Source organism: Gorilla gorilla, chromosome 6 (assembly GCF_029281585.2).
Source record: "Gorilla gorilla gorilla isolate KB3781 chromosome 6, NHGRI_mGorGor1-v2.1_pri, whole genome shotgun sequence".
NCBI classification, from domain to species: Eukaryota; Metazoa; Chordata; class Mammalia; order Primates; family Hominidae; genus Gorilla; species Gorilla gorilla.
The window spans coordinates 125708224-125736121 of record NC_073230.2 but is presented as its reverse complement, the minus strand read 5'-3'; the positions used below and the strand labels follow the sequence as shown (position 1 = coordinate 125736121).

The window sequence follows — 27898 nt, the reverse complement described above, 5'->3', positions numbered from 1 at the left end:
GTTATATATATACACACACACACATATATGTATATATATATACACACACACACATATATATATATACATATATATATATATATATATATACATATTAGAAGCGTAAAGTCCCAGATATTACAAAAGTGATACTGGTAGCTCACTTCTATATAACAATGGGGCCCAAAAAAGGAAAAATTTTAAAAGGTATAGGCTAATTTTTGTCATTTAAAATAAAAGAAAGTAAACATAGCTTTATTGAGATGCTAAAAAACTTATATTTAGAAATTTTACTATTAATTATATTAATATTATTGAATATTAACTATTATTAAATAAAAGTCATTCAACTGCTTCAGGGTGATTTCAGTCACTAAAATGGTAATATGTGGGTTTAAAAATAAAGCAACAAAAGAGAGAGAGCTTTCTGATCTTTAATCTCCAACAGACATAGAGCAATTTAGTTATAATCATCTCATATTATCCTGCAAAGATACTCCCCCTGAAGTAGGTATTATTTTCATTTCTGCTTTACATATGGAGAACTATTATCCAGAAAGGGGCTAGATCATGAAGCAAATCAAATTCCATTTAACACAAAATCTACTTACCGTCTACTGTGTGTCAGACACAGTTCTAGTCACTGAGAATATAAAGATGAGTAAGGATCTCTTCCTCTCACTGCAATGTCAAAATGGATCCATTTCAAAAATGAAAACTAATTACTCCCAATGTGCTATATCAGGATGTACCATGTCTCTTTCCTCGCCAACCCTGGCCAGGTGTGACATGTTTCTATTGAGTATTCACACCCGGGGACTCATGTCTGAGATGGCTACAGAACTGAGCAGATGGGAGTGGAAGTGGGTAGGATCTGAAAAATAACACTATGAGAGGAGGGGTCCTTCAAGTTTTCATACACCCAGGTGGCCACAGGCTGGGTCTGGGCAAGTCAGTACAGTTTGGCAGCAGGACCCAGCCAGGCTGAGGGTCCAAAGTCCAGGGAGATCAGCAGTAGGAAATTAGTGAGGTGGTGGTGAGGGGGTGAGATTTACACTTCACCTAGAGGACACAAGTCCCTCAACTTAGGAACCAAGCAACAAACCTCACAGACAGCTTCAGAACTGAGTTCCACCAGATGTTAATAGGCATTTTGGGGAAAACTTCCCTGGCCATTTGGGAAAAGCTGGGCAAACCAAAATTAAACTGGTGGCTTTGCTGGCTAGTAGTACCTTTACTACTAGGTACCATGAAACCACAGGAATATATTTTTTACTATCTTTATTATTAGATACTATGAAACTGCCCTGGAAAAAGAATATATATATATATTTTGCAGAATGCCCATTAACCTGGGCAGCACAGAGAAATACTAGTTTGAGAGTAAGCTATGAGCACCATTAATAAGAACAGGTTTCGACACTGGGCCAAATAACCTCTGAGAAAAGAACCCTTCACTTTTATCCTGTCTGGACTCAGAACTGAGTTCATGGTGGTTTTGACTGAGATTGAGGGGTAGAGTTGCACATAAATTATTCAAAGGGAGAAGGACAACATCTGGCTGGCTCTGGGCAGCAGGTGGATTAGGATGGTTCAAAACCACGCTTCCTTTTTGATCCTTCCAATGCCCACACACTGATGCTTCACCTCCTCCTGAGCTCTCAGCATTTCTTCCTGTGATGACAGTGTCACAGACCAAGTCCCCGCTCCCTGCCCTGGCTCATCTTCCTGTGCTTCTTTTTCCTGTTAGACCTGACTTCTCCAGATTGAACACTTGAAGCATCTTTATTCTCATATATTCCTATATGCTGCAGAATAAGATAAACCCCCAAGGCAATGTCAGGCAGTCCTTGTTCCAGCATGAAACAGAATACTTCTCTACTTTTCATAAGATATGCTCATGCATAAAAAGTCAGAAATAAGACACTCAGGGAGAAATACAGAGTTTCTTTAAACAGAATCAATTTTTAGATATTTATAAAAAGTTAAGAGCTATTCCCTCTAAAGAACTGCATAGATATATAAATAGCATATGATAGAAAAGTGTCTCTATAATGGTATTTTAGTATACATTAAATGAGAGTTAATATAAGAAATACTGTAATTTAGTGTATGCAGTGACAGAAGACCAAATTTGGAATCAAGAAGCCTGAGTGTGGGCCCCAGTTCTGCTCTTTGCTCCCTGGGTGACCCAAGACAAATCAGTTAATCTTCATAAACCTTTGTTTACCTATCTATAAATGGGGATAATCATCACTGACCTCCCAACCTCATGGGTCCACATGAGACTCAAATGAAATAAAATATGCCAAAGTACAGTGTCAACTGTAAAATTCCATACAAACATGAGCTGTTGTTGATAGAGGCATTTGGGGAGTCATGTATACCCACAAAGAGGTGCCTACTTTTGATGACCACTGTCTACAACTGGTCTTGGGGGACTTGAAGCCTTGGCCAAAAACTTCCTTCTCCATCCATGGGGCTTAGGATTCATTCTGAGGGATGACTTATGCTTGACCCCTATTGTGTTCCCTCATCCAAACTTGGCTCGCCCTTTTGCCCATAGTGTAGTCACTGGGCTTACTATGAATTGAGGGACTCTCACAACTAGGGCAGGAAATGATCACAATCTCTTTTCACCCTAGGAACTCTTGCATGCATGGCTGCATGAGGAGCATGAAATCTTCCTGGCAATAAAGAGCATATCTCATTCTAAACACATGATTCTCTCCAGAGCACTTTCATTGATGAAGTATGTGGTTTTTTTTTTTTTTTTTTTTTTGCTCTGTTTCCCAGGCTGGAGTGCAGTGGTGCCATCTTGGCTCACTGCAACCTCCACCTTCAGGACTCAGGTCACCTCCGTCCCTCAGCCTCCTGAGTAGCTGGGATTACAGGCACCCACCACCATGCCCAGCTAATTTTTGTATTTTTAGTGGAGATGGGGTTTCACCATTTTGGCCAGGCTGGTCTTGAACTCCTGATCTCAAGTGATTCACCCGCCTGGGCCTCCCAAAGTGCTGGGATTACAGGCATGAGCTACCGTGCCTGGCCGAGAGGTAGAAGTTTTAATGTGATCAACTTAACGTATTGATAAAGAGTTAGATTGCTGACACAACAAATATTCTCTTATGCCTTTGCTTTCCTCTCATACATAAGAAAAATGAAGTATGAAAAAATATTGAATCATGATACTAAAATAATCTCCCTGAATTGCCACTGCTCCCACTAGATTACTATTCTGTCACGTGGCTGGTGCTATACACTTGTTAGAGAAAGAGTTATTCTATATATAGGCAAGAAAATAAAGTGTTTTGTGCCAGTCTCTAGAAGACCCTTTCGCCATGTTGGGAATACCATTGACAGGCTGAGGATGACGCCAAATTATGTTTTTCTTGGTCCAACAATTTTGTAGGATGTTGAATAACGGGTATTTAATTTACGGAAAGAGAAGTTTTCTCTTCCATAAAAACTGTGCTTGGAAGGGTAGATAAAGAACCGTTTATCTCTAATCCCTTCATCATAGATACAGGAACAGAAAAATAGAGTTTCTCTGAGTGTAAAACTATTTGCACATAAACCTTTGTTATCATCAAGAAAAACCAAATGGAATCTTTCAAATGGCAAACACAGTAATTGTTGAAAGCAAAAGGTCACACTAGATTAGTTTTATTAAAAAAAAAGAAGTGATAAAAGCTTATTTCTCCCTTTCTAAAACTAATTAAAGAAGCAGATGAAAGAACTTTGCTGTTGTAAACACACTGTTCATTGAAGCGGGCTTCCATTCAATTTCATGCTGGGCTTGCTTAATTATTGTACAAAACACAATAATGAGGTTAGTAAACTTGTACGAACGTGAACATATGCATAAGTTGGGCTGCAGTTAAATTTTTGTTGAAAAAGTCGGAAAAATTTCAATGGGAACATATTATTACTTAGATGGAGATGACCCATGAAAGCCTATATTACAACCAAATAAAGACTATCCTATTGCTTTATGTTTGTTCATATTTGCATTCAGATCATCTTTCAGGAAAAAAAATTCTAAATGTTTTAACAACATGTTGAAGGATAAATATTTTGCTGTTTCTAGTGACTGGAGCTATGAATAATTCAAGTCTTGAGCATTTTGCCTGTGTTATTATTTGAAGTAGAAACTTCTGAAGGGACATAAAAAAGCTGCACTCTAGTCTTTATTATTCTGCCACTATTTTGTCACTTGTCAATCAGTTAACCTTTCTGGGTCTTAGTGTTCTTTGTTTGCAACAGGCTTGCTTTAGAAAAGATGATCTGTTATTCTCTATTAAATCACATTTAGAAGCTAATATGTTCCTAAGGTGGCAGATATCTAATTCCATTTACAAATTAGCTTAGAGATGACCATACCCAGATACAAAATTCCAAGTATTACAAGGAAGAACGGAGATAAAATTGATGCATTTACTTTCACAGCTCTTATGTTTTATCTTATAATGAGCACATTTAGGTAACATGTCCGGGGAAATGTATAACATCAGCAAGATAATGCATCACGTGGATCCTCTTTAATGGATGATTTGTGTCCCACATTTGCTACGTTTTAATACATACACAAGAAAGGGTTTTTTAATGCTTCATTAAAATGCAGTCCACGGTTATTCTTATCTTTTAGTTTTATGCCAAAAAGATTTGTTTTTCAGAGTTTATATATTTGCTGGTGTTGTATAAGATACAATGGCCAAGTACAACAATTGTATTCACATAGCTATGAAGTCAATTAAGTTTGAGCTGATGATTTAAGACAGTGTTTAAAGCATTTCTTACCTTAATTTCTAGTACATTTTCATTGCCCATTGAGATCATCACTGGCTTTTCAAAAGGCTTAAACACAGGATTATGTACATAAATGAGATCAAAGTATTTGGAAAGGATCCCATCTAACATGAAAAAGGCTTTGGTTTTCAGGGGGAGTTGCAGATTCAGCTGTTGCAGGGAAGGAGTGGTACAACAGATTATCTCTGAATTAGAGCGATGTTGACATGCCTAGAGAAAGACACAATTATCCACTGTAAACAGAATACAGCTTGGCAACATCCATAGCAACTTTATAATTTACCACCCCAATCAATTGAAAATATATAATTTTTGAAAAAATCTGTATTTAACTTCCTAATGTTAGACTACACATTTCTGGAAACACGATACATGCAAAATTATCCAAACAACCCAACCTTCAAAGAAACACAGAGCTCCACCTGCCCAGCATAAACTGTGCTGATCTATCTGAAGCTGGCCTTCATCCCATCATTTTATTTTCCTTAAGAAGACAGGACAGTCACCTGGAGGAACTGCCCCTTGTTGTGTGAGGCAGTCAGGCAGACTGGGAGCTCAGCTTTGTGGGGTTAGAAGGCCTCGGCTCATCTCCTAGCTTTAACCCAAGCTATGGGAACTAAGGTAGGGCCCACACTGAATAATTCAGTTTCCTCATTTAGGAATTAAGATGAAAATGCTATTTACCATGTTGGATACCACATGGTAAAGTGCTTTGTAAAGCACCAAGCACCATATGGTGAACATGATAATTAACTATGTTGTTAGGTAATCTTATTAGTGTCTTTTAAACTATTAATTATTGAATGCCAGGTTCTGTGCAAAATACTTTACAAAGTTGGTCTCATTTAATTCTCCTGATAATCCTATAGGTGGGTATTATGATTACCCACAGTTTACAAATGAAGAAACTGAGCTTTGCAAACTTATGTCATTAGGCCAGGTCACACAGCTTGGAGTGGCAGAATAGTGAATATAAATCCTAGGCCATTAACTCCAAAATTCAATGTCTTCACTCCCATGCTATCTTTTTGTCTATGACATATTTTATATTGAAAGCTTTTCCTATGCTCTCTATTTTACAAAGCCTCTGCTATTATTATTTCATGCCCTTTCATGTCTCATTTCAAATCTTCCTCTTTGGAATTCTGATTTATGGAATTTTGGAAAATGTAGCTTCCTCTTGATTGTACTTAGACTAAACCAGCAACACATAGTGGTACATCTAAGGTTAACGATTGCATTTTTCCCCCAAGGAAAAGACAAACAAGCAACAACATCCCTTAGATTTCCTTTTCTTTGACTAGTATAGTTGGAGATAAAACAATTATTATGCCCACAATAGAAAAAGGACTCAGGATATACATAAAAAGGACAAACAGAATTTGTTATTTGCTATTTTCTTTAAAAAATCATTTAAAAAATGATCTTACATTAAAAATGTATATAGGCAGCAGATAAAACTGATAGAGATATAATACGGATAAAATTATACTATTTAGTTTTATATACAATTAATATTATAATGCTAAAAGTTATTTATTCCTAATGGACATGAACAATTTAACTGTCATCACAATAATTGTTTACATAACAAGAAATTTGAGAACTACACAATAAACTGCAGGCTCCTAGGGCATAATGCACATGTTAACAATTTAATATACATTTTGTTATGAAGATGATTGTTTTTGTTTTGAAAGGATTCAAGTTTATTGGACTTAAAGTTATCGTGGCTGGACCTATATATCTAAATCAGACCTGACCAAGAGTTTTTATTTGTTAAATAATAAATGGGTTCAATTCATCATGGTCAGCTTTAAATTCTATAAGTGGCAAGGAACATGGAATGAATATATAACTCCTTATAAAGTACTTTTCACAAACGACAGTAAAATAAATAGTAAATAGTAAAATAGATCCACTGAATTTTTCACTCTTGTCTGATTCTAATGGATAATTCTACTGTACTAACATGTTTGTCACTAAAACAACAGAAGTTTATATTTCCAGATATATAAACAAATAAGATTTTTATCGTCTACCATTGTTTGAATCATCCTTGGGATATGTAACTCTCATGTGTGACACCTAAAAAGTTTTTAATAAATATTTGATTACAAATGAATGACTGAAGCTAAGAGGCATTCTGAGTTTCACTTTAATGCCAATGAGGGAGAAGAAAGGAAATTCAGTCATTATCTTAATAATGGAGGCTCAGCATTAATTAGATAAACTAATAATTTCTCAGATTTCTACTTTAAAAGGTCTCATACCAACACCAAAGAGGGTTACTATTATTCTTATTTGGTTAATGAAACATTGTTATGCTTAGTTGTGGAGAACTGATGTCCTTTAAATTAATAGCAGTGGTACTCTAACTTTGTTTGTGGCCATGTGTGGGGATTGGTTTCAAAATGCTTTGCTTCATATGGTGACTCCCTAGAGTACAATCTCTCAGGAATATGATAAAAATCTAATAATACTCTCTAGAGGTGATGCAATGTGGCTGATTGAGAAGGCCAAGAAAAATCTTATTTGAAATGACCTTATTATTTGGTGATTTGGCTTGACATTTTTAGCCCCAAATTGGTTTTTGTAATTAAAGAACATTGTGGCTTTAGTCTTCAAGAAATATTGGATGGAGAATCTAAAAGGAAGTGCTGTAATTCAATCTATCACCTGACCAATCAAGACCTTGCTTGAGCAAGAGCACTTAGAACTTTCATTCTGAGTTGAGTGCTCAAGTCCTACTAGATTATGGTATTTTATATTAGAGAAAAACACCAACAAAATGTATGGAATCTTTGGAAATAACTCCAAGCTTTCTAAGGTCTAAACTAAAACTACCACTTTAATGTGACCTGTATAAAATAAGGACAGGTGGAGAAACAGCAAATAACATTCACACTTTAGGACATAACATAAATATTCTAATGCTCTTTCTTTGTTAGCTCTTTTAAGGAAGAGCTAACAAAGGGACAAGAAGAATGATAAGAAGAACAGGGGGCTGTAAGAAAGCATACGTGAGCTGCTTAGAAACGCAAGAATACTGCTGCAAGATCAGCAACCTTTTCCAAGGATTTTATTAGAGCAAAAGGGTCCGTGTTCTATGATGCATTAAAAAGGGACTAGGGAAATGCTGTGATTTCCATTTGTACTGACTGTCTGTAAAAACACTGCCTCAGGCCAGGCACAGTAGCTCATGCCTGTAATCCCAGCACTTTGGGAGGCCGAGGTGGGCAGATCATTTGAGGTCAAGAGTTCAAGACCAGCCCGGCCAACATGGTGAAACCTCGTCTCTACCAAAAAATACAAAAATTAGCCAGGCATGATGGCTCGTGCCTGTAGTCTCAGCTACTTGGGAGGCTGAGGTGGAGAATCGCTTGAACCTGGGAGGGGGAAATTGCAGTGAGCTGAGATCGTGCCCTTGCACTCCAGCCTGGATGACAGGGTGAGACACTGTCTCAAAAAAACCCTCAAAACCAACCAACCAACAAACATAAAAAAACACTGTCTCAAATTGGTAATCTTCATTCTTGTCTAAACATTATATGTGCATGTGTGTATGTGTATGTATTTTTTCCACATGGTTAGCCCAAGACTCTAGATAATTTCAGTTATTAAATAAAAAATACTACTTGGCTACATTGCAAGGAAATTAACTAGCAAACCTTAAAGGCGAAACTGAGATGTCTCAGGTACCATGAAAGCCACGTGGTTAGAGGCAAAGATGCAGAGCTCTGAGTAGAACCATTGCTCAAAGGACTTACCACTGTAAAGTTCCTTCCTGCTTCATGCACATTTATGACCATCCTCGGGACACTAACTGAATTCAGGTTTTTCCCAACACCTGTTATTGTGCTCCCACCACTGGCAAAGCAAAATAGAAAACTGACAATGTTGAGAGGTTCTTTCCACCAAGTACTGTAAGAGAGGGATTCAATTTAATCACCTGCACTGATTACAGGTCAGAGGCACAGTCAACATCAAATGGAAGTTCATGGGTAACTGTTCTTTGGAAACAACTTATTTAACTTGAAAGTATTTTTAAAATGCATATTTCATAAGCTTAAGAAATGCATTTGTATTTTATTCACCGAATTACACAAAATAAATATTTCACCTCTGAAAAAAATACAAAGAAAACCGAACTTAACTATTGTTGCTAGACTGATAGAATTAACGGAAACAAGGCAGATTGAACTGAGTCCAATGAGATATCAATTCAAAGAGAGTCTGGCATAAAGAAAAGCTGTGTGTAAAGCAGGCAGGACAAAAACATACTCTAGAGAATGGAAGAAAAAAGGTGATTCCACTTCTGGGCACTAAGGTTAGTATAGAATTGATATGTACATAATGTAAGTGCATGTATACTACAATGCCACATTAAACTATTTTGCTATACTCTGTTTAAATGTAATAGAACAGGATAAGATACTTCTTGGAATGAACTAGCATTGATAAGTCAAACTACACTCAGAACCTGAATATAGTTTTCTCTCCTGAATTGGAAAGAAGCCTTCAAAAGCAACATAACAGCATCAAAGCCAGAGATAAAACTGCAATTCCTCTTGACTATTCTACAGCAAAATCATCCTTGTATTCATTGTTTTCTTATACCCATCAGAAGCTTCTACTTACCTAATAAAAGATTTGGTTGGATGAATTTCATAGACAATGGGATCTTCCCGGTAACTGAAGATGCTTGTCTCTCGGTTGGCTAAGTCAATTCTCAATTTAACGGCAAACTCGGTTGAAATGGTTTGGGCTGGGGTATAACATTCAAGAATACTGTTTGACACACTGAACAAAAAAAATTAAGGAAGTGAATTTTAGCTATTAGAGATACACATATTTTAGAATTATATCCACAAATCAAAAGGATATAACTCAATGGTTCCTAAGTGGGAATTTCCTGAGTGGAAGCCTTTTCTAGTGTAGGCTGTTTAATCTGACTGGATCTCAAACTTATCTTTGTTGTGGACAAGCTATCCTTGACTGGAAAACATTTGAGATTTGAAAAAAAAACCTTTAAAGTACTTTTGGTACTTGATTAAACTGAGCTCTTCCAACTCTAAGAAGCAGAAACATAACTGTCTTCCAGACCTAATTTTCCCCATTTCTTCCTTCCCCAGAGTGACTTAGTCTAATTACAAATCTTGATGAAAATGTTTATTTTAAATTATTATCAATGACCAGACTCTCACAGCTCATAGTATAGCTAAGATCCTAAGCTATAACAATAAAGAGGGTGGATGGGAAGACAAAACTGAAAAGTAGGATTGCTAAAAAACAAGAGAAAGGAAGAAAAATCAGCAAAAGGAGTAGATGAATTTTGGAAGGAGGAAGTTTTGTCAGTAGGAGAGTAAACAAATAAACATCTTGATTTTTCTTCTCCACACACACACAAAAAACAATCTGCTTAATTTTTAAGGTACAGATATTAATTCAAATTGATAGATGCAACAAAAAATAAATTTACAACACCTTTTTAAAGTACATGTTTTCCCACCAATTGAAATGTGTCTAGAATTCCCACTGTTTAGGTAATTTCCAGTTAAAGTAAGTAAAGTGCCACCAGCCATAGGACCGTATTTCGGCGAAATACTTGTTATTACAGGATCCTGGAGGGGAGATAAAAACAAAACAAAGTAACTTGTTCATCTTATAATTCTAAATAGATTAAGTAAAAATCAAACATGATAGGATAGAATCTTCCTTACCACATAGGAGAATGTACTGTATTGTGTTGTCCCGTGGCCATTTGAAATAATTATGGACATATTGAAATGCTTATTCATGGCAGGACCAACTGTGCATTTCAATCTGGAAAAAAAACCCAAAGTTTAATACATGACAAATCCAAGGAATTTTCTGGTTAGGTTGTTTTATAGGAAGTGACATTAACTCTAAATGGTGAGCTGACTGCTTTGAATAGCAAGCAGAGTTTCAAGATAAGCATTAAGGCCAAAAATTATATAATTCTATTTCTATACTATGATAAACTTAACTTTTATTTTTATGCAAAAAGAGACAGGATCTTGCTCTGTCACCCAGGCTGGAGGGCAGTGGCATAGTCATAGCTCACTGCAGCCTTGAACTCCTGGGCTCAAGGGATCCTCTGGACTCAGGAGTTGGAACTAGAGGTGCGTGCCACGGCATCTGGTTAATTAAAAAATTTTTTTTTTTTTTTTTTTGGTAGAGATGGAGTCTCACTATGTTGCCCAGACTGGTCTTGAATTCCTGGGCTCAGGTGATCCTCCTGCCTTGGTCTGCCAAAGTGCTGGGATCACAGGCGTGAGCCACTGCACCCTGCCTATACTAAACTTTACATTAATGGTACTATAGTACTTATACAGACAAACAGGAAATATCAGACCTTATCCATAAAGACCTCACCAGTTGAATAGTGCATAATAATCTAAGTTTGGATAATATTAATATTTGGGGATAATCTTTGGTCTACTTCAGATAGTATCTCAGTTGCATATGAAACAATGGGCTAACTACAAATAGGCCAATCTCTTCATTAAAGTATGTCAACAGGTACATTTCTATGGTTATACTTGTACATGCTTATTTAAATTACTTAAATGATAATGAAATTGTGATGGCTTTCCATAGAATTATTTCTGAATGAATAATCGTATAGTTCTGAAAAAATTTAAATACAATTTGATCTATTAAATAACTTTTTAAAGAAGAGAATGAATTATGCTTTACTTTTACAGGTCCTGATTTATATGCAATGATTAAGAGTTTTGGAGATTTTACAAGGGAGATTTCTAGAAAAAATTTGTTTTGCCATTCAGCTAACAAATATTACCTTCATTAGTGTTTTGGTCTCAGTAAAATGGATAGATTCGGACCGTTGTGTAACCCTGAAATGAATTCTATTAGATATAAAATAACCACCTGATAGAATGGGATCAATCATAAAGATTCAACCATAAATCTTTAAATATTTGAGTGTTGTTATTATGTGATAATGAATAATTTCTGGATTCTCTGATGATTATGGAATTCAAAGCTTGTAGAAGGGTACATGTAGAATACAGTAGAACTAGCACGGGTCTTGGATCAGAAGCTGATCAGAGCTGAGCTGAAGGCTTTTCAGCTCTTACTCTCTGGATTACCTCTGTGAAGCCACACTTCATCTCTCTGAACTTCAGGTACCTCCTTTGTATTATAGGAATGATACTGCTCCCTCCCAGGACCGTGGGGATGGTTCAGTGAGATACAGCCCATATATTGCAGTGCCAGTAAATATAAGCTGAATATAAATTTTAACTCATCTAAAAAAGTCTCAAACACGTGATTCAGCTGCCTCACTACATTTCTGAGGTTTAGAAAGTGAATTTAAAAGAGAGGATCCATGCTGAGCTGTTTACTGATTTCTGTAGAAAAAGCCTTTGGAAACTCTACATTTGAAGACTCCAAGAATGAAGTGATCCCAACTAGTGCTACTCTTGCAAATCTACTCAGACAACACCTGAAGACTTGTCGCATAAATGGTTGAGAAACTCCCATTTCTGGCCTCTTCTCTTCACCTAGACCATGTCACCTTTCTCTCTCTTCAAATCCAATGAGTAAATGGGATTGCAAGAACAAAACAGAACAGACCCACAAGGCATGTGACAGGCCAAGACCCTTTTTAATTCAAGAGATGAGCTTCTTGAGCAATTTTAAAACAAATATTCATTGAAAAACAAAACCTATTTTCCAAGCACACCCCAGCAAAGCATTTTAAGATCCTTACGTATTCATCGTGCTCTCACTTAAAGTCAAGGTGCAGCTCTCATTTCCAAGGAGAACTCTAGTTTTCTTTAAATCAAATTTATTATTCCTCCGAAATCCAAAGTCCCAGCCACATATGGTCAGCCTTGTCCCTCCTTCAAGGGGTGCACTATTTGGGAAAACCTACAAGGACAACATAGAACTTTTAAAAAAACCCAATATATTATAATTTTTCACATATATGGAAAACGAACAAACAAAATGTATATCCTTAAATAGTCTGAAATTCTTTCATTTTCCCACAATTTAGTAAAAATTTAATTTTCACTAAAGGAAAAAGGGTCACAAATTTCAGAGCATCTGGAACAAACATTAAAACTACATGACATGTTAATGAAACAAGTTGTTTTCAGGAGATCCAAAGATGGGACAAAGAGCAGATGCAGCTTGGTAGGAATAAAGGGGCTTTTTGAGTCCTTCCGTTCTTTTTCTTTCTTTCTTTCTTTCTTTCTTTCTTTCTTTCTTTCTTTCTTTCTTTCTTTCTTTCTTTCTTTCCTTTTTTTGCTTGCTTCTTTCTTTCTTTTCTTTCTTTCCTCCTTTCTTTCTTTCTTTCCTTTCTTTGCTTGCTTGCTTGCTTCTTTCTTTCTTTCTTTCTTTCCTTCTTTCTTTCTTTCTTTTTCTGTCTTTCTCTCTCTCTCTCTCTTTCTTTCCCTCCCTTCCTTCCTTCCTTCTTTCTTTTCTTTTTCAGACAGAGTCTGGCTCTGTTGTTCAGGCTGGAGTGCAGTGGCATGATCATGGCTCACTGCAGCCTCAACCTCTTGAGCTCAAGCAATCCTCCCACATTAGCCTCCTGAGTAGCTGGGATCACAGGTGTGGGCCGCCATGCTTGGCTATTTTTTTTTTCTAGAGACAGGGTCTCACTACGTTGCCCAGCTGGTCTCAAACTCCTGGGCTCAAGTGATCCTCCTGCCTTGGCCTCCCAAAGTGCTAGGATTACAAGCATGAGCCATTGGACCTGGCCCTTTTTGGGCCATTCTGAAGTGAATTCATCTTCTAGGGCTCTTTAGGGTATGAGTAGAAACACGTTGGGCCCAGACTTTTACTTGCTCATAACTCTGATTGTAACTCTTCATCAGCCTTCGGACTGAGCTCTTATCAAACTCCTTCATGTGCCCTATAAGCCAAGGTCCAACCATTATATGCCTTGCTCCGTGCACTGGCTGCGTGCACTACATTCTGGTTGCTATGGTATTCCCCACCCAGAGACAAAAGTTGCATAGTAAAAATACCTCATTTGGTGTCCAGTGTTTGCCCAGTTGCATTCAGCAGCTAACATAATATGAAACATATAGATGGTTTTGGAACACATATCTGCCAATAATTCATTCATTCATTAATTATTTACTTATTTATTTTTAGAGATGGGGGTCTCACTCTTGCCCAGTCTGCAGTGCAGTGGCATAGTCCTAGCTCACTGCAGCCTCAAACTCCTGGGCTCAAGCAATCCTCCCGCCTCAGCCTCTCTAGTAGACAGGACTACAGGTGTGTGCCACCTCACCCAGCTAATTTTTAAATTTTCTGTAGAGACGGGGTCTTGTTATACTGCCCAGGTTTCATTAACTATTTCTTAATAAAGCACCTCCTACGCACCAGGCACTAACAAATGAAAAGTGAATCTACTTCTTTTTACCTATTAGTTCACATTTATTAATGACGGAAGATTTTTCCTTGTTCTTTAAATATGGTCACTATTTGATGTATACCAGGCTGGTTAGTTGACACACTCAGCCTTTTAAAAATTATGTAATATTTAATACATATGTTATGTTGTTTCTTTTAGAAATAGATAAAAACGGAACCAGAGAGGGCCCAAAATCAGTATTGTAACAATTTTTCCTAATTATCTTCATTGGTATTGTTTTATATCTCATTTTTAGGATTAAATTTTCCCCCCTGATGGTTGATGTTAAGCAAATAACAGACTCATTTTATTATTGCAGACTCATTTCTGGTGTGTTATCAATGGATTTATTGATAAAACTTGGTCAGTCATGATTTAAGACCGCATTAGGCACCTATAAAGTGTGGAAGATAATTGCTCTCAGGCTAAAACTATTAAAACAAAACACATTTCCAAGTTAAAAATAAGCTTCTTCTCAGCAGCTTTGTGACAATTGAGAAAGGAAATGCTCTTTTGGGGGTGGGGACATATTGTAAATTGTGCTGTAAAGTACAATGGTGGGAAAACTAAGATAGAGGCAACTCAAGAACCAGTAAAGGTATTTGCTAAAGCTCAGTTTGTGAACATCTAAAAGTGATTCTTTTACAATTAAGAAGGGCTTTTAGCCAAATTCAAACTTGCAAACATTTCCATCCTTCCTAAGTAAATAATTGCAAACCAAAGTCTTAATGTACCCTTGTTATCAAACCCCTTTAAAGTTTTAGCTTAAAGCTTTTATGATAGCCATTTTACCCATAAAGATCCATTACGCTGTTGTGCCTTTCCTGAAAATTTACCTCATCCATGTCTAGGCAAATGAGAACTACTAGAAAAATAAATCTGTTTATTATTATTATGGTAGAAATCCAGTAGGAGAGAACAAGACGTCCAACCCTCCCAGGACTCTCTTCAGCCTGAGGCAGTCACACAGCTGCTGCCAGCTCTTCTAATGAGAAGGCTTCCACACTGAAAACGCTGCCCAAGGCTGATGTTGGCCTGATCCCACTGCCTACATCCCGTCTTTCTATGTAAAAACTGAAGTCTGTCACTCTACACACATCATCACCATCACTTTCTATAAAAGGCAAAGGGATTGGGTGATGATTTGAGAAAAGACGCAGAGAGCTGCGCAACTGGGGCACTGGCAATAGGAAGAGATATTATAAGCCCTCTGCTAGCCCCTCAGGATCCAAGAGGCTGGCTCTGCTTAGCTTTTCTCTCTGGGCTGGGCATTTCCCCCTTAGCTTATGGGGTAACCTTTACCCTTCTAGGGAAAAAGGAAGGAAGCAGTTGTGAACTACACACCCTTGGATAGACCCAACAATGGCTGGCAAACTCTGAGTTATCCTGAAGGGCAGAGAAACTCTGTGGGCAGGAAATGAGCGTCCGGCATAAAGCCACAGAGGCTGGGTCTCCTACCTGTCTGGATAGGGGAGATACAGCCACAAAAGTAGCCCTTGTCTTTTCACAGGTGAAAGATCACCTCACTGATGGGCCCATTCCAACAGTATTTTAAATGATCATGTTTTCAAAACCCATTAGGATAAAACATGAGAAAATTAAAAAACAAAAACAAAACAGAACAAAAAAACTCCAAAAGGGGTCTCCTTTCCTCTTTAGTAGAGGTCACAAATATATTTACTGGTGGCAGTATACTGCCTGCCTACCTTCCTACCCCCATATAATACTGCTTTTCTGAGTATTCTGATCAATGAATAGTTCTATTGTCTCACTGGGGTTGAATTTTCTTTCTTTCTTTCTTTTTTTTATTGAGACAGAGTCTCGTTCTGTCGTCCAGGCTGGAGTGCAGTGGAGCAATCTTGGCTCACTGCAAGCTCTGCCACCCAGGTTCACGCCATTCTCCTGCCTCAGCCTCCCGAGTAGCTGGAACTACAGGCACCTGCCACCATGCCTAGCTAATTTTTCCTATTTTTAGTGGAGACAGGGTTTCACCGTGTTAGCCAGGATGGTCTCGATCTCCTGACCTCGTGATCTGCCCACCTCGGCCTCCCAAAGTGCTGGGATTACAGGCATGAGCCACCGCGCCCGGCCTGAATTTTCAACCCTACAAGATATGATAACTGCATCCTAATACATTCAGAATATATTAAAAAGTGCTCTCCCTTTTCTGAAGCATTTGTCATTGCTCTTTAAGTATGAGATCAGATACCATGTTTGAAGCAAAGTAATGGGCTTTCAGTCCTGAAATCTCTCACATCTAGAACTGTAAAGAATTTTAGCCACTGAACATCATGTACCTTGAAAAGCAGGTTAACTTGCATGTATTAGAAAATGAAACTCTATACATTAGCTGGATTTTGTGCCTGCAAAGTTTAAGACACATAAGATTATCTGTCATCTACATTAGGTATTTCTCCTAATGCTATCCCTCCCCTAGACCCCCGCCACCCGACAGGCCCCTATGTGTGATGTTCCCCTCCTTGTGTCCATGTGTTCTCATGGTTCAACTCCCACTTATGAGTGAGAACATGCAGTGTCTGGTTTTCTGTTCCTGTATTAGCTTGCTGGGAATTATGGTTTCCAGCTTCATCCATGTCCCTGCAAAGGACATGAACTCATCCTTTTTTATGGCTGCATAGTATTCCATGGTATATATGTGCCACATTTTCTTTATCCAGTCTATCTTTGATGGGCATTTGGGTTGGTTTCAAGTATTTGCTATTGTGAGTAGTGCTGCAATAAACATACGTGTGCATGTATCTTTATATTAGAATGACTTATAATCCTTTGGGTGTATACCCAGTAATGGGATTGCTGGGTCAAATGGTATTTCTGATTCTAGATCCTTGAGGAATCGCCATACTGTCTTCCACAATGGTTGAACTAATTTACACTCCCACCAACAGTGTAAAAGCATTCCCTATTTCTCCACATCCTCTCCAGCACATATTGTTTCCTGACTTTTTAATGATCACCATTCTAACTGGTGTGAGATGGGATCTCACTGTGGTTTTGATTTGCATTTCTCTAATAACCAGTGATGATGAGCTTTTTTTCACATGTTTGTTGGCCACCTAAATGTCTTCTTTTGAGAAGTGTCTGTTTATATCCTTGGCCCACTTTTTGATGGTTTTTATTTTCTTGTAAATTTGTTTAAGTTCCTTGTAGATTCTGGATATTAGCCCTTAGTCAGATGAATAGATTGCAACAATTTAATCCTGTTCTGTAGGTTGCCTGTTCACTCTGATGATAGTTTCTTTTGCTGTGCAGAAGCTATTTAATTAGATCCCATTTGTCAATTTAGACTTTTGTTGCCATTGCTTTTGGTGTTTTAGTCATGAAGTCTTTGCCCATGCATATGTCCTGAATGGTATTGCCTAGGTTTTCTTCTAGGGTTTTTATGGTTTTTAGGTCTTATGTTTAAGTCTTTAATCTATCTTGAGTTAATTTTTGTAAAAGGTGTAAGGAAGGGGTCCAGTTTCAGTTTTCTGCATATGGATAGCCAGTTTTCCCAACACCATTTATTAAATAGGGAATCCTTTCCCTATTGCTTGTTTTTGTCAGGTTTGTAAAAGATCAGATGGTTGTAAATGTGTGGTGTTATTTCTGAGGCCTCTGTTCTGTTCCATTGGTCTATATCTCTGTTTTGGTACCAGTACCATGCTGTTTTGGTTACTGCAACCTTGTAGTATAGTTTGAAGTCAGGTAGTGTGATGCCACCAGCTGTGTTCTTTTTGCTTAGGATTGTCTTGGCTATGCGGGCTCTTTTTTGGTTCCATATGAAATTTAAAGTAGCTTTTTCTAATTCTGTGAAGAAAGTCAATGGTAGCTTTATGGGGATAGCATTGAATGTATAAATTACTTTGGGCAATATGGCAATTTTCACAATATTGAGTCTTCCTATCCATGAGCATGGAATGTTTTTCCATTTGCTTGTGGTTTGTAGTTCTTGAAGAAGTCCTTTCATCCCTTGTAAGTTATATTCCTAGGTATTTAATTCTCTTTGTAGCAATTGTGAATGAGACTTCACTCATGATTTGGCTCTCTGTTTGTCTATTATTGGTGTATGGGAATGCCTGTGATTTTTGCACATTGATTTTGTATCCTGAGAATTTGCCGAAGTTGCTTACCAGCTTAAGGAGATTTTGGGCTGAGATGATGGGGTTTTCTAAATATACAATCATGTCATCTGCAAACAGAGACAATTTGACTTCCTCTCTTCCTATCTGAATACCCTTTATTTGTTTCCCCTGCCTGACTGCCCTGGCCAGAACTTCCAATGTTATGTTGAATAGGAGCGGTGAGAGAGGGCATCCTTGTCTTGTGCCGGTTTTCAAAGGGAATGCTTCCAGCTTTTGCCCATTCAAAATGATATTGGCTGTGGGTTTATCGTAAATAGCTCTTATTATTTTGAGATATGTTCCATCAACACCTAGTTTATCGAGAGTTTTTAGCATGAAGGGGTGTTGAATTTTATCGAAGGCCTTTTCTGCATCTATTGCAATAATCGTGTGGTTTTTGTCATTGGTTCTGTTTATGTGATGGATTATGTTTATTGATTTGCCTGTGTTGAACCAGCCTTGCATTCCAGGGATGAAGCCAACTTGATTGTGGTGGATAAGCTTTTTGATGTGCTGCTGGATTTGGTTTGCCAGTATTTTATTGAGGATGTTCGCATCGATGTTCATCAGGGATATTGGCCTGAAATTTTCTTTTTTGTGTTGTGTCTCTGTCTGGTTTTGGTATCAGGATGATGCTGGCCTCATAAAATGAGTTAGGGAGGAGTCCCTTGTTTTTCTATTGTTTGGAATAGTTTCAGAAGGAATGGTACCAGCTCCTCTTTGTACGTCTGGTAGAATTTGGCTGTGAATCAGTCTGGTCCTGGGCTTTTTTTGGTTGGTAGGCTGTTAATTACTGCCTCAATTGCAGAACTTGTTATTGGTCTATTCAGGGATTCAACTTCTTCCTAGTTTAGTCTTGGGAGGCTGTATGTGTCCAGGAATTTATCCATTTCTTCTAGATTTTCTAGTTATTTGCATGGAGATATTTATAGTATTCTCTGATGGTAGTTTGTATTTCTGTGGGATCAGTGGTGATATCCCCTTTATCATTTTGTACTGTGTCCATTTGATTCTTCTCTCTTTTCTTCTTGATGATTCTGGCTAGCGGTCTATCAATTTTGTTGATCTTTTCAAAAAACCAGCTCCTGGGGTTTTTCGTGTCTCTATGTCCTTCAATTCTGCTCTGATCTTAGTTATTTCTTGTCTTCTGTTAGCTTTTGAATTTGTTTGCTCTTGCTTCTCTAGTTCTTTTAATTGTGATGTTAGGGGTTGATTTTAGGTCTTTCCCACTTTCTCCTGTGGGCATTTAGTGCTATAAATTTCCCTCTAAACACTGCTTTAGCTGTGTCCCAGAGATTCTGATATGTTGTGTCTTTGTCTTTGTTCTTATTGGTTTCAAAGAACTTATTTATTTCTGCCTTAATTTCGTTATTTAACTTGAAAAATAACAAATGTACCAGTTATTTACCCAGTAGTCAGTAGTCATTCAGGAGCAGGTTATTCAGTTTCCAGGTAGTTGTGTGGTTTTGAGTGAGCTTCTTTTTTGTTGTTGTTGTTTTTGTTTTTGACATGGAGTCTCGCTCTGTTGCCCAGGCTGGAGTGCAGTGGCGCACTCACGGCTCACTACAAGCTCCGCCTCCTGGGTTCACGCCATTCTCCTGCCTCAGCCTCCCGAGAAGCTGGGACTACAGGTGCCCGCCACCATGCTCAGCTAATTTTTAGTATTTTTAGTGGAGATGGGGTTTCACCATGTTAGTCAGGATATCTCGATCTCCTGACCTTGTGGTCCGCCTGCCTCAGCCTCCCAAAGTGCTGGGATTACAGGCGTGAGCCACTGCACCTGGCCTTGAGTGAGTTTCTTAAACTCGAGTTCTAATTTGATTGTAGTGTCATCTGAGAAACTGTTTGTTTGCATTTGCTGAGGAGTGTTTTACTTCCAATTATGTGGTCAATTTTAGAATAAGTGCTATGTGGTGCTGAGAAGAATGTACATTCTACTGATTTGGAATGGAGAGTTCTGTAGATGTCTATTAGGTCTGCTTGGTCCAGAGCCGAGTTCAAGTCCTGGATATCCTCGTTAACTTTCTGTCTCCTTGATCTGTCTGATGTTGACAGTGGGGTGTTAAAGTCTCCTATTATTATTGTGTGGGAGTCTAAGTCTCTTTGTAGGTCTCTAAGGACTTGCTTTATGAATCTGGGTGCTCCTGTATTGGGTGCATATATATCTGGATTGTTAGTTCCTCTTGTTGAATTGATCCCTTTACCATTATGTAATGGCCTTCTTTGTCTCTTTTGATCTTTGTTGGTTTAAAGTCTGTTTTATCAGAGACTAGGACTGCAACCCCTGCCTTTTTTTGTTTTCCATTGGCTTGGTAGATCTTCCTCCATCCCTTTATTTTGAGCCTATGTGTGTCTCTGCATGTGAGATGTGCCATGTTGGTGTGCTGCACCCATTAACTCGTCATTTACATTAGGTATATCTCCCAATGCTAACTCTCCCCCCTCCCCCCACCCCACAACAGGCCCCGGTGTGTGATATTCCCCTTCCTGTGTCCAAGTGTTCTCATTGTTCAATTCCCACCTATGAGTGAGAACATGCAGTGTTTGGGTTTTTTGTTCTTGCAATAGTTTGCTCAGAATGATGGTTTCCACCTTCATCCATGTCCCTACAAAGGACAAGAACTCATCCTTTTTTATGGCTGCATAGTATTCCATGGTGTATATATGCCACATTTTCTTAATCCAGTCTATCACTGTTGGACATTTGGGTTGGTTCCAAGTCTTTGCTATTGTGAATAGTGCTGCAATAAACATATGTGTGCATGTGTCTTTATAGCAGCATGCTTTATAATCCTTTGGGTATATACCCAGTAATGGGACAGCTGGGTCAAAAGGCATTTCTAGTTCTAGATCCCTGAGGAATCGCCACACTGTTTTCCACAATGGTTGAACTAGTTTACCGTCCCATCAACAGTGTAAAAGTGTTCCTATTTCTCCACATCCTCTCCAGCACATATTGTTTCCTGACTTTTTAATGATTGCCATTCTAACTGGTGTGAGATGGTATCTCACTGTGGTTTTGATTTGCATTTCTCTGATGGCCAGTGATAATGAGCATTTTTTCATGTGTCTTTTGACTGCATAAATGTCTTCTTTTGAGAAGTGTCTGTTCATATCCTTTGCCTACTTGTTGATGGGGTTATTAGTTTTTTTCTTGTAAATTGGTTTGAGTTCTTTGTAGATTCTGGATATTAGCCCTTTGTCAGATGAGTAGATTGCAAAAATTTTCTCCCATTCTGTAGGTTGCCTGTTCACTCTGATGGTAGTTTCTTTTGCTGTGCAGAAGCTCTTTAGTTTAATTAGATCCCATTTGTCAATTTTGGCTTTTGTTGCCATTGCTTTTGGTGTTTTAGACACGAAGTCCTTGCCCATGCCTATGTCCTGAATGGTATTGCCTAGGTTTTCTTCTAAGGTTTTTATAGTTTTAGGTCTAACATTTACATCTTTAATCCATCTTGAATAAATTTTTGTATAAGATGTAAGGAAGGGATCCAGTTTCAGCTTTCTACATATGGCTAGCCAGTTTTTCCAGCACCATTTGTTAAATAGAGAATCCTTTCCCCATACCTTGTTTTTGTCAGGATTGTCAAAGATCAGATAGTTGTAGATGTGTGGTATTATTTCTGAGGGCTCTGTTCTGTTCCATTGATCTATATCTCTGTTTTGGTACCAGTACCACGCAGTTTTGGTTACTGTAGCCTTGTAGTATAGTTTGAAGTCAGGTAGTGTGATGCCTCCAGCTTTGTTCTTTTGGCTTAGTATTGACTTGACAATGCAGGCTCTTTTTTGGTTCCATATGAACTTTAAAGTAGTTTTTTCCAATTCTGTGAAGAAAGTCATTGGTAGCTTGATGGGGATGGCATTGAATCTATAAATTACTTTGGGCAGAATGGCCATTTTCATGATATTGATCCTTCCTATCCATGAGCATGGAATATTCTTCCATTTGTTTGTATCCTCTTTTATTTCCTTGAGCAGTGGTTTGTAGTTCTCCTTGAAGAGGTCCTTCACATCCCTTGTAAATTGGATTCCTAGGTATTTTATTCTCTTTGAAGCAATTGTGAATGGGAGTTCACTCATGATTTGGCTCTCTGTTTGTCTGTTATTGGTGTATAAAAATGCTTGTGATTTTTGCACATTGAATTTGTATCCTGAGACTTTGCTAAAGTTGCTTATCAGCTTAAGGAGATTTTGGGCTGAGACGATGGAGTTTTCTAGATATACAATCATGTCATCTGCAAACAGGGACAATTTGACTTCCTCTTTTCCTAATTGAATACCCTTTACTTCTTTCTCCTGCCTGTTTGTCCTGGCCAGAAATTCCAACAGTATGTTGAATAGGAGTGGTGAGAGAGGGCATCCCTGTCTTGTGTCTGGCTTGTAGGGTTTCTGCAGAGAGATCCACTGTTAGTCTGATGGGCTTCCCTTTGTGGGTAACCCGACTTTTCTCTCCGGCTGCCCTTAACATTTTTTCCTTCATTGCAACCTTGGTGAATCTGACTATTATGTGTCTTGGTGTTGCTCTTCTTGAGGAGTATCTTTGTGGTGTTCTCTGTATTTCTCGAATTTGAATGTTGGGCTGTCTTGCTAGGTTGGGGAAGTTCTCCTGGATAATATTCTGAAGAGTGTTTTCCAACTTGGTTCCATTCTCCCTGTAACTTTCAGGTACACCAATCAAATGTAGGTTTGGAACTTTTTACATAGTCGCATATTTCTTGGCGGTTTTGTTCATGCCTTTTCATTCTTTTTTCTCTCATCTTGTCTCCGCACTTTATTTCATTAAGTTGATATTCATTAAGTTGATATTCAATCTCTGACATCCTTTCTTCCACTTGATTGATTTGGCTATTGATACTTGTGTATGCTTCATGAAGTTCTCATGCTGTGTTTTTCAGCTCCATCAGGTCATTTATGTTTTTCTCTAAACGGTTATTCTAGTTAGCAATTCCTCTAGCTTTTTTTTCAAGGTTCTTAGCTTCCTTGCATTGGGTTAGAACATGCTCCTTTAGCTTGGAGGAGTTTGCTATTACCCAACTTCTGAGGCCTGCTGCTGTCAATTTGTTAAACTCATTCTCCGTCCAATTCTGTTTCCTTGCTGGCAAGGAGTTATGATCCTTTGGAGGAGAAGGTGTTCTGGTTTTTGGAATTTTCAGTCTTTTTGCACTGGTTTTTCCTCATCTTCATGGATTTATCTACCTTTGGTCTTTGATGTTGGTGACCTTTGAATAGGGTTTTTGTGTGGGCGTTCTTTTTGTTTGTGTTGATGCTATTCCTTTCTGTTTGTTAGTTTTTCTTCTAACAGTCAGGCCTCACTGCTGCAGGTCTTCTGGAGTTTGCTGGAGGTCCACTCCAGACCCTGTTTGCCAGGGTATCACCAGCAGAGGCTGTAGAACAGCAAAGATTGCTGCCTATTCCTTCCTCTGGAAGCTTCATCCTAGAGGGGCACCGACCAGATGCCAGCCGGAGCTCTCCTGTGTGAGGTGTCTGTCGACCCCTGCTGGGAGGTGTCTCCCAGTCAGGAGGCACAGGGGTCAGGGGCCCACTTGAGGAGGCAATCTGTCCCTTAGCAGAGCTAGAGCACTGTGCTGGGAGATTTGCTGCTCTCTTCAGAGCCAGCAGGCAGGAATGTTTAAGTCTGCTGAAGCTGTACCCTTTACAGTGTGAGAGGAAAATAGCCTATTCAAGCCTCAGGAATGGTGGACACCCCTCCCTGCACCAAGCTCCAGCATCCCAGGTCAACTTCAGACTGCTGTGCTGGCAGTGAGAATTTCAAGCCAGTGCATCTTAGCTTGCTGGGTTCTGTAGGGGTGGGATCCACTGAGCTAGACCACTTGGCTCCCTGGCTTCAGCCCCCTTTCCAGGGGAGTGAATGGTTCTGTCTTGCTGGCATTCCAGGCGCCACTGGGGTATGAAAAAAAACTCGTGCTCGTTGTCTGCCCAAATGGCCGCCCAGTTTTGTGCTTGAAACCCAGGGTCCTGGTGGTGTAGGCAAATGAGGGAATCTCCTGGTCTGTTAGTTGCCAAAACCGTAGGGAAGTATAGTATCTGGGCCGGAATGCACTGTTCCTCACAACACAGTCCCTCAAGGATTCTTTTTGCTAGGGGAGGGAGTTCCCCAATCCCTTGCCCTTCCCAGGTGAGGCAACATACCACCCTGCTTCAGCTCAACCTCTGTGGGCTGCACCCACTGTCTAACCAGTCCCAGTGAGATGAGCTGTGTACCTCTGTTGGACATGCAGAAATCACCTGCCTTCTGCACTGATCTTGCTGCGAGCTGCAGACCGGAGCAGTTCCTACTCGGCCATCTTAACAGCCACCTCGAGTCTGTCTTATGTTTTGCAGGAAGAATGCTAACTGTCACAGTCTGGTGCAGCATGAAATCTTCCTAACAACTATGAACCTAGAGGGATTTATGGACTCAGCTGCCCTGCCTTCCCAACTGCAGCTTAAGCCTCACTGACTTGTGCATGGTAGGACGCAACCTTTGAGAATCATCAACTATAGAATGCTAGAGTTAAGAAGGGTGAGAGAGGAGGGACATTTAAATATTGCAAGAGATTCTCTGGTTCCAGAAAATTCTGAAATATTTATTTTTAAGCATTTTAGTATAGCTTTTATGCTTAGTAAAAGGAAGCACATTAGTAAAAATTAAATGTTTCATTTGTACAGGTTATCAAACCATTTTCTTTACTTAAAATACCAGCTTGGTTATTTTTGAAATGAAAATGTTGTGATTTAATTGCATGGGCACACACACAGATATTTTCCATATCTATTTCATGGAATAGCAGAGTTCAGATTCCTAATGTCTCAAATTGCTGAAGTTGTTTGTTTATAAAAGTGTAAGATTGCATACGGTTCCAAAAGTATACTGAACAACAAAAAAGTACACAAATACTACAGTATAGATTTAAATTTGTTTTGTCACTGTCTTTAGTTTATTCTCTGGTCAATCAAGCTAAGTCTTAATAACTGTGTCACACCTAACAGAAAATAACTTGGTTTAAAACCCAGTCACCCACTACAAATCTTGCTCCAAACCGTAACTAAATGAAAACAGCCATGCACTCGGGGGTGGTTCTTGTTCTGACTCGCACATTTTGTTTACTTGGGCATGAACCAGGTGACCGAGACCTTTAACTTGAATCTTTCATAAGAACTATTTACTAAAGTCCAACTTTTCTACATGCACACAGAGAAAAATACACACTGGGTTCTCACCAGGGAAGTGTTTTTAAGCAAGATGTTTTGGACTAAGAAATTTTTAAAAATTGCGTGGATATTTTCATAGTGCCGAATATATGCTTAAGCAAATAAGGCAACACAGTTAGCATGGCTGCAATGTTAGAGCCAATGTCCATTGCCAGAAACTGAGTTCTCTATCAGCAAGAGATGTGCTCGTCTTGTTCTGGACTATATCTCCTCAGGGACTAGAGGGCAGCCTGCTAAATGGTATGCACTCAATAAATATTTTTGGAATGAATTAAAGAGTGGCATGGCTTACAGAAGTATAGATGTTAGTATAGTCATCCGTTGAGCCTTTGCTTTTTTTTCTGGGAACACTGAAGGAAGACTCACAGCCACCCATGGGTGTTGACCCTCCACTTGCCTCCCACCTCACCCCAGGAAATAATCTTCAGTCTCATCTGTGAACAGACAAGGCCACCATCTATGCATTGGACAGGAAGAAAACTGTCCTGTGTGAACAGCATGTCAGGGATCACCAGTTTGCAGGATTCAGCTCAGGGTTCCAGGATATGCCACGAGCAGATCTGCTTCTGTGATGGAGGCTCATGTCTGGGCACTTGGCCGATATAGGAAGTGGCGAGGAATCAGAGAGTGGGTGAGTCAGGAGGGAACAGGCCCCAGTGTGAGAAAATGGGGAGCACTGTTGCTTATTCACCACCACTCTTTTATTCACATGGCACTAAAGGTGAGCAGCTGCCCAGGGAGAGAACCTAGACAATGTGAAGCAAGCACTTCAGGTGCAGGACTCGGGGGGATGCCCAAACACCACCCCCTCCCTGACCGAGGGATAAAGCCAAGAGAGATGGTGCTTTAGCTGATGACTCACAGCTAAATGAGTAAACTGATTTTTAAATTTTTTTCATTAGTGGGATTTGTATCTAAAAAAACAAAAAACAAAACAAAACAAACCAAAAAAAGAAAAACACCAAACAAAAACATGTATGCCAGCTGTTAGAGATTCCTACCTTGTAGATTGCAGGCAGACAGATCTGTTGAGTCCATGTCCCGCTCAGGCATTCCTCCGATCGCACACATTTGTCGTGGCACCAGCCACACTGAACAAAGGGTGGGGCAGAGAGGCACTGACTGCAGGACTGGAAATGTCTGCAGCCCAAGCCATTCAATGGGATCTTCGTGATCTGTGAAGAGAAGGGGTGGAAAGAGCTTCTAGAGGGGTATCTAGTTTGTTCATTAATTATAAAGTAAGTACACAAAAGGTACATGTAAATATCATTTGATGGAATTTTCTAGACTTAGCAACTATGTGTGCAAATCCTGTCATAACAGTGATTAAAATTTTAAAAATCTGATTCCTTCCTTTCCTTTATTGTTAGCAGGTATGTGAAAAAGTAACATTATTGTCCAATGAGCATAGCATTGCCACACAATGTTAGAGGTTCTACATAGTAGGGACATTGTGCCTTGTCTGAGATGATTTTAAAATAACAAGAGAGTATAATTTAAGTGGTGGGAAAACACACTTGAATCTCTGGAAAATTCTAAGTAAGGTTGCATGTCATTCTGGCATCAAGATGCACTTTCTTCTCTAGGAGAAAAGGGATTATTGGTTGGAGTCGGATTCCAATGTACATTTCCAGGATTTATCTGCCTGCACTAGAGCTCTGTCATTAGGACTGTAATTCTCATTCTGTGTGTTTATTTTTCTTGTTGAGAAATATAGGACAAAAGGAGAAGTTTTGAAAAAGACCTCCCTTAGGTCTAGTCTTTCTTGGAGAACAAATTAACTCAATTTCAGAAGATCTCTGGAATACTCACTAAAGAACTTAATGGAGGAGGGGTAAATTTAAGATGAAGAGAGACATTATAAAGGGCCAAGTAACACTGGTTGTAAATATGCATTTGGGAAAAACCACGTCTATGGAAATTCCCTGTGGGAACAGCTTACCTTCTTCCCAGTGACAACCAGTGTGTAGCCATTCTGGTTTAATGTATGCTCCACAATCACTTCTGGAGACACTGGATGGGAGTCCAGGAGAAAATTCACATGAGGGGTTGATGGTCCTGATCGAGAAACCACAACCTAAATAGCAAAACAGTTATAACATCCTTATTCTAACAAGCTCAGTTTAAATATAAGTGGAAAATGTAGATGATAATGGTAATAACAGATTAGCAGGGCTTGTGGGTGTTTGAACTGAAGACCCAACAGTTCCCCTCATTGTAAATCAATATGTCATCTTCTAATCTCTTGCCTTGAAGCCAAATTATCTGAACCCCCAAGACAGACTTTGCCTATGATCTTTTAATGGTTTCAAGGGAAAGAGATCTTTCAATCAATTGGCAGCACATACAGACAAATCCC

General features: G+C 38.9%; 1 protein-coding gene across 3 annotated transcripts in view; it reads right to left on the bottom strand.

Annotated features, from left to right (window-relative positions):
- The window catches only part of MET (MET proto-oncogene, receptor tyrosine kinase), a 125148-nt gene that overhangs the window by 30283 nt on the left and 66967 nt on the right, over positions 1-27898 (bottom strand). For all 3 annotated transcript variants that reach the window (XM_019031633.4, XM_063708737.1, XM_004046093.5), the window contains 8 exons: positions 27482-27616; positions 26541-26714; positions 12548-12708; positions 10512-10614; positions 10276-10412; positions 9430-9591; positions 8559-8658; positions 4780-4998 (listed from right to left, as the gene is read on the bottom strand). In XM_019031633.4, coding sequence (XP_018887178.1) covers positions 4780-4998; positions 8559-8658; positions 9430-9591; positions 10276-10412; positions 10512-10614; positions 12548-12708; positions 26541-26714; positions 27482-27616 — 1191 coding nt within the window. The remainder of the gene's footprint in view (positions 1-4779; positions 4999-8558; positions 8659-9429; positions 9592-10275; positions 10413-10511; positions 10615-12547; positions 12709-26540; positions 26715-27481; positions 27617-27898) is intronic.